At 45.2% G+C, this 12,481-nt stretch overlaps 2 protein-coding genes across 2 annotated transcripts in view; both read right to left on the bottom strand.

Moving 5' to 3' along the window:
* Positions 1-12,481, bottom strand: part of LOC143986855 (uncharacterized) — a 121,533-nt gene that overhangs the window by 43,394 nt on the left and 65,658 nt on the right. Inside the window, 2 exon segments of the mRNA XM_077485263.1 lie at positions 8,129-8,282; positions 8,378-8,584. Of these exon segments, the coding sequence (XP_077341389.1) occupies positions 8,129-8,282; positions 8,378-8,584 (361 nt within the window).
* LOC143989434 (uncharacterized) overlaps positions 1-12,481 on the bottom strand; it is a 164,907-nt gene that overhangs the window by 86,771 nt on the left and 65,655 nt on the right. The gene's annotated exons all lie outside the window — the stretch shown is intronic.

Genomic DNA, 12,481 nt, shown 5'->3' with positions numbered 1-12,481 from the left:
AATGCCTTAAAAAATCTAATAATAAGTGGTTCTTGAGATAACTGTCTCTCAAGAAAAAAACGATAAAGCAGCCACCTGTGCCTTCAGGGTACTGGCTGCCAACCCTAGTTCCATGCCCTCATGGAGAAATTCAAGAACCGAAAGAATCTCCTGGGGAGGGAATTCCTTTGATAGGCACCAGGAGTTAAAACGTTTTAAAATAAATTTACCTAGTAGTATCTTTTCTACTTCCTAAGAGGGTTGTGACGAGCTTATCAGATAACCCCTTTCTCTTTAAGATTTGCTCCTCAGTAACCACCCAGTTAGGTTGAGTTGCCCGAGGTTCGGATGCTGAAGAGGTCCCTGGGTTAGGAGATCCCTTCGAAGAGGAAGAACCCAGTGGGGTCCCACCGCCATCCTCTGTATGGTAGCAAACCATGTCCTTTTGGGCCAAAAGGGGGCCACTAAAATCAGACTTGTGGATTCCCCCTGCAATTTCTTTAGAACCAAAGGGATCATCTGAAAAGGGGGGAAAGCGTAGCACAAGTGGAAATCCCACGGTTGTGCTAGGGCATCCAGTCCCCTTGCCTGATCTTGCCTGTTTAAAGAGAAGAAGGCCTTCACTTTGGTGTTGCTCCGTGACGCGAATAGATCTATCTGAGTCAGTCCCCATCTCACTGTCAGATCTTGAAAAACCTTGGGGTTCAGACTCCATTCTGATTCCCGAATTTTTTCCCTGCTCAGAAAATCCGCTACAACATTCAGGTCTCCCTTTAGGTGTACTGCTGATATGGACCTCAGGTTGCTTTCTACCCATGACAGAATCTGACTGGCCAGGGATAGCAGCACCCTGCTTCTTGTGCCCCCCTGCCTTGTTATATAGGATACAGCTGTGGCGTTGTCGGATAAGACCTGGATATGGAGACCTTGAACCACTTCCTTGAAGGCCCATAGTCCGAGCAGGATGGCCCTGAGTTCCCTCCAATTGGAGGATCTCCTGGCCTCCTTGACTGTCCAGCTCCCCTGGGCCATCTGTCCTTCCAGGTGGGCACCCCACCCCCAGGAGCTTGCATCTGTAGTCAACCTCCGGTCTACCGGAAAACACCAAAGTAGACCCCTGTCTAGATTTGAGTGATTCCTCCACCACCAGAGCTTTCTCTTGACCTGAGGGGGCATCCTGAATTGCTTCTCCAGGGACTCCCCGTAGGACCAATTCGTCAATATTGCCTGTTGGAGCTCCCTTGCATGAAGGCGTGTCCACTGTACTGCAGGGATGGATGCTGTGAGGAGGCCCAAAACAGACATGGCTGCCCTGATAGAAATAGGCAGGTTTGTCTGGGTCCTCTTCGCGGCACTCTGAACTTTTTCTATTTTCTCTACTGGGAGAAAAATCTTTTCCTGTCTGGAGTCGATGGTGTATCCCAGGAACTTTATCGACTGGGATGCAATCATGATTGATTTTTCCCTGTTTATCAGCCATCCGAGGCCCTCTAAGTGTCTTACTGTCCTTCCCAGGTCCCTCTCCAATAGATGTTTTGTATTGGCAAAAATTAAAAGGTCGTCCAAGTATGGAACGATTGATATACCTTCTACCCTGAGGGGGGCTAGGGCCTCTGCTACGATCTTTGTAAATATCCTCGGAGATGAGGATAGACTGAACGGGAGAGCTCTGAACTGGAGATGTAGCACCAAGCCTCCCGTCCTGACCGCAAACCTCAGATATTTCTGTGAAGCTATGGCCATAGGCACATGGAGATATGCATCTCTTAGGTCTATGGATGCCATAAAACAGTTTGGCATCAGAAGACTCTTCACCGAGAAAATTGTATCCATCTTGAATCTCTTGTATCTGATCGATTTGTTTAAAATCTTCAGATTCAGAATCAATCTGAATTTGCCCGATGGTTTCCTTACAAGGAAAATGTGTGAGTAACAGCCTAGCCCTACCTCCTCGGGGGGAACGTACATGATCACCCTTTGCTGCATCAGTTCCTGCAAAATAGAGATCATGGCTACTGATTTTTCTGGGTCTCGAGGAGCCTGGGTTACATAAAACCGTGCGGGGGGGGGGATGAGCGAATTCCAGCCTGTAACCCTCTTCTATTGTTTTGAGGATGAACAGACTGTTTGTCACTGACTTCCACTGCGGAAAAAAGGCCTGTAACCTTGCTCCCACAGTTGGAAGACCGTCACTGGCTTTTTGGGTTCGGGGTAGGGGGGCGGAATAACACTCCCGACTTGCCCCCTCCCCTCTGAGGCTTCCAGGGCCTTCTATATCCTGTCTCTTTGGTTTCTGAGGTTTTTCGAAAAGCACGAAAATTTTTAGTGCTCTGGGGAATCACCTTCTTTTTAACAGGAAAATCCTTCTTCTTTTCGGCCGTTCTGTCCAGAATGGCTTCAAGGTCAGGGCCGAACACCAAATCTCCCTCGAACGGAAGACCGCATAATTTGGCTTTTGAGGCAGTATCCCCTGTCCATGTCTTCACCCATAAGGCCCTACGGGCTGAGATTATCCGGGCTAAGGGACCTGGCTGACATCTTAATTGATTCTGCCGAGGCATCCGCCATATACCCCACTGCTTTTAAGAGGACAGGCAAGGTATCGAGCAGGTCCTTTCTAGGCGTTCCTGCCTCGATGTGGTCTTTTAACTGTTCTAGCCAGTGCTCCAGATTTCTGGCTACTACTGTTGAAGCCATCGCTGGCTTGAGGTTTGCCAATGTTAAGTCCCAAGCCTTCCTTAGGAGGGAATCAGCCCTTTTGTCCATGGGATCCTTGAGGATACCCATGTCCTCAAACGCAAGATCCGTATTCCTTGAGACCTGAGAAAAGGCCGCGTCGAGCTTAGGTTTCTTGTTCCATACCTGAGAGCTATCCTCCTCAAAGGGAAACCTGCGTTTGAGGGACCTGGAAAAGAAAGGAGCCCTCTCAGGGTCTCTCCATTCCTTTTTGACAGTTTCGGATAGAAACTTATGCACCGGGAACACTCTGTTTCACCTCGCCCAAACCCTGAAACATTTTGTCATGTAGTGACAGTTGGGCCTTATCCTCTGTGATATTCAGAGTAGTGTGGATATTTTTAAGCAGGCATCCACCTCCTCTAGGAATAATTTATACCGAGATGATGAAGCAGAAGCCTCCTTTACTTCCTCTGCCTCCTCCTCAGAAGCAGAGGACCTACTATGTTCCTCCTCCTCCGAGTCACTGCCCCCCCTGGATGCAGATGCTGGGGAGTGAGAACGGGACGCTGAGCTACAACCTGCAGCTGGGCATCTGTCTAAATAAGACCGGAAAGATTCAAAGGTATCTGACAATTCTTTCCTGAAAGAACTTAGTAGCTCTCCCTGCTGAGATGCAGGGGTATTGGAAGCTGCTTCTTCTTTGACCAAGTCGCTTATGCAGGACCTGCATAACACCTTGGTCCAAGAATCTCTAAGTAAGTTTTTACATGATGGACACCTCCTCTTGCTAGGAGGGGAAACATGTTTGGTCTTTTCTTTCGCGTTCTGAAATATACCAAGGATAAAAACCCAAAACCTCAGTTACAATACACATGAACATAGAAAAAAGAACATATGCTGCAAAATAGAACAGATTAACAATTTTCAAATTCTATTTGCTCTTCAGCCAGTGAATCCCCCCACAGACTCACTAAACAACTATTGAAAAGCATTATTCCTAAATAGCATCATAGGAAAACAATGATGCAGGCTTCCCAATGCAAGGAAGGGAGGAAACGACATGGCTCAAACAGTAATGACAGAGACCACTGCCCCTGCTTACCTGAGCCTGGCTGACAATCGTGGCTCCTGCTCCTGCCACCGCCGATTGATCCTCCTCCATCGTTCAGCAAGGATCAATGGCGTCTGGGCGCTTTTATCAGTTTAAATTCTGCGCTAATCCCGGAAGTGATGTTAGCCAAAGAGACCGCCCCCTCTCCCTGCGTTCCAGCGGCCAGAACCGGAAGCCGCGTCGCACCGTCGGAAGTCCCGCCCCCGGCCGGAATGACGCGCTCGTCATCCGGACCCGGAAGGCATGAGCCTGAACGAACGGCGCGAGATATGAATCTCAGCCGCGTCCCAGACCCAGCCACCGGTCTAGAAGAGGGGGAACCTCCACGGTCTGACCCCCCTGGGTATGAAGGAGAGCGGACACCGGAGCGACCCCCGCACGTGAAGGGAGGAAGCTGGGCCAGGTCTGTACAAAAAAAGAAAACAACAATGGTATGCCTCCAACTCTCCTCACCTGGAGAGAGCGCAGCACCCCTTGGTTCCCTGCAGCGCTTCCACCATGGCCGGAGGAAACACTACAACTGAGGCCATGGTGGAAGTGTCCGGTCTTTAAAGTGATCTGCAGTGTTTCCTGGGAAAGTGGGTGGAGCTGCGCTCTCTCCAGGTGCTGTCCTGAAAGACGAAGGGAGAAAAAAAGACTCCAATAGCGCAGAGAAACCTTTGACTATTTTATTAAAAAAAGGTACCAACAGGTTCACAATCCATAAAAACGTTCCTTGCAAGGATAAAAGATAAAAAGGCTCTGCTAATCTCCAAAAAAAGCAATTAGCAAACGCACACTGCGTGTGTGTGTGTGTGACGTCCCTACGGCCATTTCGTCACACTGATGATGTTAGCTGTGACGAAATGGCTGTAGGGACGCTGCGCATACACGCAGTTTGCGAATTGTTTTTTTGGAGGAGATTAGCAGAGCCTTTTTATCCTTGCAAGGCATGTTTTTATGGATTGTGAACCTATTGGTACCTTTTTTGAATAAATTAGTCAAAAGGTATCTCTGCACTATTGGAGTCTTTTTTTTTTTTTCTCTCCTCACAACTTTTTGCGGAAATCCTTTGGATGACTACATCCCACTGGTGGAAGGAAACGTCCATTGATGCGCAGTGATCGTCTCCTGACAGAAGCGCCTTTTGAAACCACTTTCCACAGACGTTGGCCGGTTACCTGTGAGGACAGTCGGTGGTACTTCAACAGCAAGCCTGCTGAACACTTCTTTGTTGGATTATTTCACCCATGAACTGTTTTTGTGTTTGATACACGTGTTTGTTGCTCGTGGATTGATCATATTAACAAATATGGATTATTATGATGTTTTTTATGATTGATTATTTAGAACACACCTTTGTATAATAACGGTTTTTATTCATAATCACTTTGATTATTAGTTTATTCCCCAGCGCTGCACTTTTTGTCTATCTATATTAAATTATAGGTATTGGAATTTCCTTTAAAATGTGGCTGTTCGTGAACGTAACAAATTTATCTGAAGTTACGAATTATCCAAAATAGCGAATGCCGTATCATCTAAATTAATGGAACGTAACAAATTAATAAACAATAATAAAAACTTTTTATTTTTAATTTGTTCCGCTCCATTTGTTTAGATGCGGCATTCGTTATTTTGGATAATTCGTAACTTTGGATAAATTTGTATTTGTTACGCTCACTAACAGCCAAATTTGAAAGGAAATTCCAATTACTATAATTTTTCAAATTTACAAATTGCGATCATAACAAAGGGCCCAAAAATTGGAAAAAAACAAAACAAAAAAATGAATGAAAAGGAAAACAAAAACACATTTTTCGGCAGTGCACATGCCTAGTGGTTGTATACAAAGATGATGTTGAGCAACTTCCGTTGTTCATACACTAAGTTGCCGCTACATGCGGTGTGACTGTAGTCCTTTCAGGACAAGGTGGTGATGAAGTCCACCGCATACACCGCTAATAGGACTGCAGTCAAGGTCAAGCTTCGGCTGCTAATCCGAAAAGGAAACAGGGTATTCCATGGGCGGCGTCACGTGATGCTGATGACGTTAACGTGTTTTGCTAGATAATTATATATAAAATATACAATATTCATCAAAATCCTGACAGGTTTTAAATATTTACTTTTCCAGCTATGCAAGCCATAACACAGAATTAATTGATTCAAGGTTTTGCATTCACACAGTATGAGAATATGGGAATATTATTATCCTGAATAAAGTATAATAAAGCCAATTAAAATTTAGATATTAAGAATATAACAAAGTAGTGTAGCTGACTTTGTCTGGACAAATATATATAAAAAAATATTCCAAGCTTTGAACATCTTATGGAGCACTGTTCAATCCATTATCCAAAAATGGAAAGAGTATGGTACAACACCAATCCTACCAAGACATGGCCGTCCATATAAACTGACAGGCCGGGAAAGGAGAACATTCATCAGAGAAGCAGCCAAAAGGCCCATGGAAACTCTGGAGGAGCTGCAGAGATTCAAAGCTCAGGTGGGAGAATCTGTCCACAGGACAACTATTAGTTGTGTGCTCCACAAATCTGACCTTTATTGAAGAGTGGCAAGAAGAAAGCCATAAGAAGTCCCGTTTGTGAGAAGCCATTTGGTGGACACACAAAACATGTGGAAGAAGGTGCTCTGGTTCAGGCGAGACCAAAATTGAACCTTTTGGTCTAAAAGCAAAATGCTATGTGTGGCAGAAAACTAACACTGCACATGACCCTGAACACACAATCCCCACTGTGAGACATGGTGGTGGCAGCAACAGATTGTGGGGATGCTTTTCTTCAGCAGGGACAGGGAAGCTGGTCAGAGTTGATCGGAAGATGGATGGAGCCAAATACAGGGAAATCTTAGAAGAAAACCTGTTAAGCCGTGTACAGATGAGTGTAATGTCCGACAGAAAAAGTCAGACGGAAGCTTTTCATCGTATATTCTGATCGTGTGTATGCCTCATCTGACTTATTTATTTATTTATTTTTTAATTCTGACAGACCTAGAAATAGAACATGTTCTAAATGATTCAGACAGAACCAATTCCTATCGGGAAAACCGCTCGTCTGTATACTGTTCCGACGGACCAAAAACGGCACATGCTCTGAAGCAAGTACGAGACGGAAGCTATTGGTTACTGGCTATTTAACTTCCTTTTTCTAGTCCCGTCGTACGTGCTGTACGTCACCACGTTCTTGATGATCAAACTTTGGTGTGATCGTGTGTACGCAAGACAGTTTCAGAGGAATTCCGTCTGAAAAACCTTCAGAGTTTATTCCCACGGGAAAACCGGTCGTGTGTACGCGGCATTAGAGTCTGCAAAAGACTTGAGACTGGGGTGGAGGTTCACCTTCCAGCAGGACAACGACCCTAAACATACAGCCAGAGCTAAAATGGAATGGTTTAGATCAAAGCATATTCATGTGTTAGCCCTTGTACACACGGTCAACATTCCGACAACAAAATCCGTCAGACAAAGTTGTCAGAAAATCCGATCGTTCGTAAAGCGATGACGTAATTTAGTTACGACGGGACTACGTTCAGGCTAGTAGCCAATAGCTTTGGTCTGGGAATTTGATCTGAGCATGCGTGGCACTTTGTCCGATCAGAATTCTCTACAAACGATCGGACAAAATCCAATCGGATCATGTTGTCGGAAAATTTTATAGCCCAGCTCTAAAACGTTGTCGGTCAGAAACAGTCCGATGGAGTCCGATGGAGCCCACACACGGTCGGATTATCCGATCAGACATTTTCCATCGGAATGTCCGACCGTGTGTACAAGGGCTTAGAATGGCCCAGTCAAAGTGCAGACCTAAATCCAATTGAGAGTCTGTGGAAAGACTTAAAAATTGCTGTTTACAGACGCTCTCCATCCAATCTGACAGAGCTTGAGATATTTTGCAAAGAAGAATGTGCAAAAATGTCCCTCTCTAGATGTGCAAAGCTGGTAGAGAGATCCCCCAAAAAGACTTGCAGCTGTAATTGCAGAGAAAGGTGGTTCTACAAAGAATTGACTGAATTATTGGGCCGAATACAAATGCTCTCCACACTTTTCACATATTTATTCGTAAAAAATTTGGAAAACCATTTTTCATTTTTCTTCCACTTCACAATTATGTGCCACTTTGTGTTGGTCTATCACATAAAATCCCAATAAAATACCATTTACGTTTTTGGTTATAACATGACAAAATGTGGAAAATTTCAAGGGGTGTGAATACTTTTTCAAGGCACTGTATTTATCAAACGCAAAACAAATGTATAACAAAGTATATAGTGCAGGAGTAAGGACCATCAGCATAGTACACTCTGGACCAATCAGTGATCAGTATGGGTGGAGGAATGTATTTAGTGTTAATGACCCACCTGTGCTGATCTCTGTAGGAGTGTCCTCCTCTATAAATGTCCCCGTTATTCCATCCTCCTCCATAGACTGCTGATCATCATCTCTCACATATGTCTCTTCTTCTTCTTCTTCTTCTGCTTGTACAATAACTTTTATAGCTATCGGATTTTCATCCTAAACCAAGAGAATGATAGAAAATATAGTCTGTAAAATATAAACTCAAATAAAGAAACACACACCGTCACGTGTTCTAGATGCTCCATCCCAACCTTGTAATGGTGAGGGACGGTGTGATCTACCTGTGTGGAATCCCGGGAATACAGAGGACGGGGACATCTCTTTCGTGGGTTTCTGTTTCTTGACGGCTCCATTTTGACCTCCTTTCCTTCAGAAATATCCTTCATCACACGATGCTCATCGTACTCCTCTTTCAACTCTTCTTTACCAACAATAACATAATCACCAACGTCTCCGATCTGTATGCATAATAAAACATTAAATGTAACAAACATGCTGGAGTATAAATCCTAAAGTATAATGTAAACCCTCACCTTCTAAAACAACCCATTCAGTTTAAAATAGAAATGAAAGGCAAAACATTTGTGTATATTGTGGCATTGGGAGTATACACTCATGTGGTAGGTACCCTTCCAAAGAGTTGTGCCAGATCCAACTGTGTTTTAGGGCATGGCAGCCCATTGTTATTAAATAAAATGGAAAGTTCACATAAATATCGGTTGCCCCCACAGGGGTTCTCACATCAACATGAACATTCAACTGAAAATACTAAGGCACCTGGCTCTCTTGTTAGCAGTACTGCAGCCCTAACCAGTCCCTCTGACTGCATTGTCCACCTCTCCTGGTTTCGCTTGACTCTCTTAGCGTTTAGTCGCAGTTCCTTGCTGCACAGCCCATTCATGGCCTCTGGATAGGGGCTCTCCTGAACTCCTGACAGGAGACCATCTGACTCCTGAAATTAAATCTCATATTTTCTGGCAATGGCATCTCTGACCCCTGGGTGAGACCCTCGGCTTTGGACTCCTGGCCGGGGCAACTCTGTTCATGGCTGAGGCACCCCTGACCCCCTGGGTGAGACCCTCTGTGTCTCTGGGTTTCCTGGCTGGGGCACCTCTGACCCTTTGGTGAGATCCTCTGTCTCTGGACTCCTGGTTGGGGCTCCTCTTACCCCTGAATGCGACCATCTGCCTTCAACTGGGAGCTGTCTCCAAACTGAGCTATCCTCAGCCTTGAATATATAATGACCCTGCACACCTGTAGAATATATAATGACCCTGCACACAGGCACCTGGTAAAAGCCAGACGCAGGATTAAAAGATTCCATTCAACCCAAGACACTTTGGAACCTTCAAGCCTCTGGAACCCCCAATGTGAATCCTGTGTAATTTTCGCCTACATTTTCACAGTGGCAGGGCCTTGCACTGTCACATACCCACCTCCTCTTCGTTTCCAACCGGAGGGCATAAGATCCAAGCTCCTCACTTTGGCATCTCTTAGCCGGTGGCCACCTAACTCAGCCACTTTTTGCCTGCCGTTAACCTTCCTTCTTACCATTAAAAGGGGAGCTCTAAACAGGACCCAGATAGTCTTTCCCAAGTCTTCTTTCCATAAGCACTTTTTCTGAGACCTTACCGAGGCCCTAACCATCCTTTTATCAATCCTCCTACTTTTCAGCCTTGTGGTCCTAGGGATATTTTCATTTTCTTGGTGCATTCTGGCTTTCCTGCTGCCTTTCCCCAAATCCCTGTCCTGAAGCTGTAGGGAACCTCTTGTGCTTAAAATGGTTGTATAGTCAATTTTTTGACTATAATATAATAAGGCTTACCTGTAGGTAAAAAAAATATCTAAAAAATATATAAAAAAATATCTCCTAAACCTGTATGGTTTAGGAGATATTCCCCTCGCAATGCGCCGCTGACTGCAGCGGCGCATGCGCACAAGGGGATTTCGGCTGAAAGCCCGGCAGGCGCCGGACCCGGCCGGGATGAAATCTCCCACGCTCATGAGCGGGAGTGACGATATCTCGGCTCCGGCCACTCACAGCGCCGGAGCCGCGATACTCGGAAGAAACGCTGAGGGAACATGTCAGCTCCCTCGGCGTGGATTGGGCCAGATGTCGGGGCCTCGTTCTAAGGTAAGTATTTCATAATGAGCTAGTATGCGGTGCATAGTTCTAAGGTAAGTATTTCATAATGAGCTAGTATGCAGTGCACACTAGCTCATTATGCCTTTTCCTTTGCAGGTGGCAAAAAAAAAAAAAAAAAAAACATTAGCGGGTATACAACCGCTTTAACCCAGAGCCACTTTTCTTCATTTGTACCAACTCCAACCACTCTTGTACACATGGTCGGATTTTCCAATGGAAAATGTTCGATGGGAGCTTTTTGTCGGAAATTCCATCCGTGTGTAGGCTCCATCGGATATTTTCCATCGAAATTTCCGTCGCACAAAATTTGAGATCTGGTTCTCAAATTTTCCGACAATAAAATCCGTTATCGGAAATTCCGATCGCGTGTACACAATTCCGAGGCACAAAGTTCCACGCATGCTCGAAATCAAGCAGAAGAGCAGCACTGGCTATTGAACTTAATTTTTCTCGGCTCGTCGTACGTGTTGTGTGTCACCGCGTTCTTGGTGTTTTCAATTTCCGACCAACTTTGTGTGAAGGTGTGTATGCAAGACAAGTTTGAGCCAACATCCGTTGGAAAAAATCCATGGATTTTGTTGTCGGAATGTCCCATCAATGTCCGATCATGTGTACGCGGCATTAGGCTCATTAAAAGGGTTCCTTAACCCTTTTGTGGTTACCTTTGGCAACCAAAACCTCATTTACAATACTATCCATTTTGATTCACACATTTCCTTGTTACAGTTACCAACACTGTTAGTATTTTCTGTCAGTGTCACTGGGTACTTTAACTTGCACCTCTTTGTGGAGGATGGATGCAATCCCCACTTCTAACACGTCAGTGCTACACCCTTCCTTCTTAACAGGTCTAGTGAAAGGCAAAACATTTGTGTATATTGTGGCATTGGCAGAATATATTCATGTGGTAGGTGCTTTTCCAAAGAGTTGTGCCAGATCAAACTATATTTAGGGCATGGCACCCCACTTTTATTAAATAAAACGGAAAGTTAACACAAACATCAGTTGTCCCCACAGAAGTTCTCGCATCAACATGATCAACTGAAAATACTAAAGGCATCTGGCTCTCTTGTTAGCAGTACTGCTGCTCTAACCAGTCCCTCTGACTGTTTTGAACAACTCTTCTGGTTCGCTTGGCTCTCCTAACATTTAGTCGCAGTGCCATGCTGCACAGCCCATTCCTGGCCTCTGGATGGGGGCTCTCCTAACACCCAAATAGGAGCCCATCTGACTCCTGAAATGAAATATTATGTCTCCTGGCTGAGGCACCTCTGACCCCTGGGTGAGACCCTCTGTCTCTGGACTCCTGACTGGGGCTCCTATAACCCCTGGGTGAGACCCTCTGTCTCTGGACTCCTGACTGGGGCTCCTATAACCCCAGGGTGAGACCCTCTGTCTCTGGACTCCTGACTGGGGCTCCTATAACCCCAGGGTGAGACCCTCTGTCTCTGGACTCCTGACTGGGGCTCCTATAACCCCAGGGTGAGACCCTCTGTCTCTGGACTCCTGACTGGGGCTCCTCTGACCCCTGGATGAGACCCTCTGTCTCTGGACTCCTGACTGGGGGACCTCTGACCCTTGGCTGTAAGGCTAAGTTGAAACGTCTGGTCAAGAAAGCTCAAGAAGAAGGCATTGTGAACAAAAGGGAGGCTAGATATTTAGTGCCAGATGCGCCTAGAGTCCCTGTCATCTACCAATTGCAAAAACTTCACAAGAACCCTGTCCAGCCTCCTGGTAGACCCATCGTTAGTGGAGTTAATTCTCAATTTCAAGAATGGGCGAATACTTGGACCATTATTTTTTACAGCATTTGGCCCAAAAATGTCCAGCGTATTTGAGGGACAGTAAAGAGTTAATGGAACTACTTAAGGAGATTTAGTTTGATGGGGACCATATATTGGCCAGTATTGACATTAACTCCTCATACACCAACATTCAACAGCAACATGCGATTGAAGCAGTAGAGTGGGCCTTGAATAGTTCAAATATTAGAAAAAAAACAAAAAGATTTAGCCATTAGATTTGGCCATGAAATTGGTAACAATCGTTATGGTATCTCATTCACAGCAATGTTTGACCAGAAATGTATTTCCTGGACCTTGTAATATTCAAAGATAGGTTTTAGTGAATAATCGCTGACTATTTCAAAGAAGTGGACAGGAATGGCTACATTCCTTTGGGAAGTTGCCATCACCCAAGATGGTTGAGT

This window comes from Lithobates pipiens, unplaced genomic scaffold (assembly GCF_037356315.1).
Source record: "Lithobates pipiens isolate NorthernLeopardFrog02 unplaced genomic scaffold, aLitPip1_a1.2 Scaffold_18, whole genome shotgun sequence".
Classification (NCBI taxonomy): Eukaryota; Metazoa; Chordata; class Amphibia; order Anura; family Ranidae; genus Lithobates; species Lithobates pipiens.
This window is presented reverse-complemented; position numbering and strand designations above follow the sequence as displayed.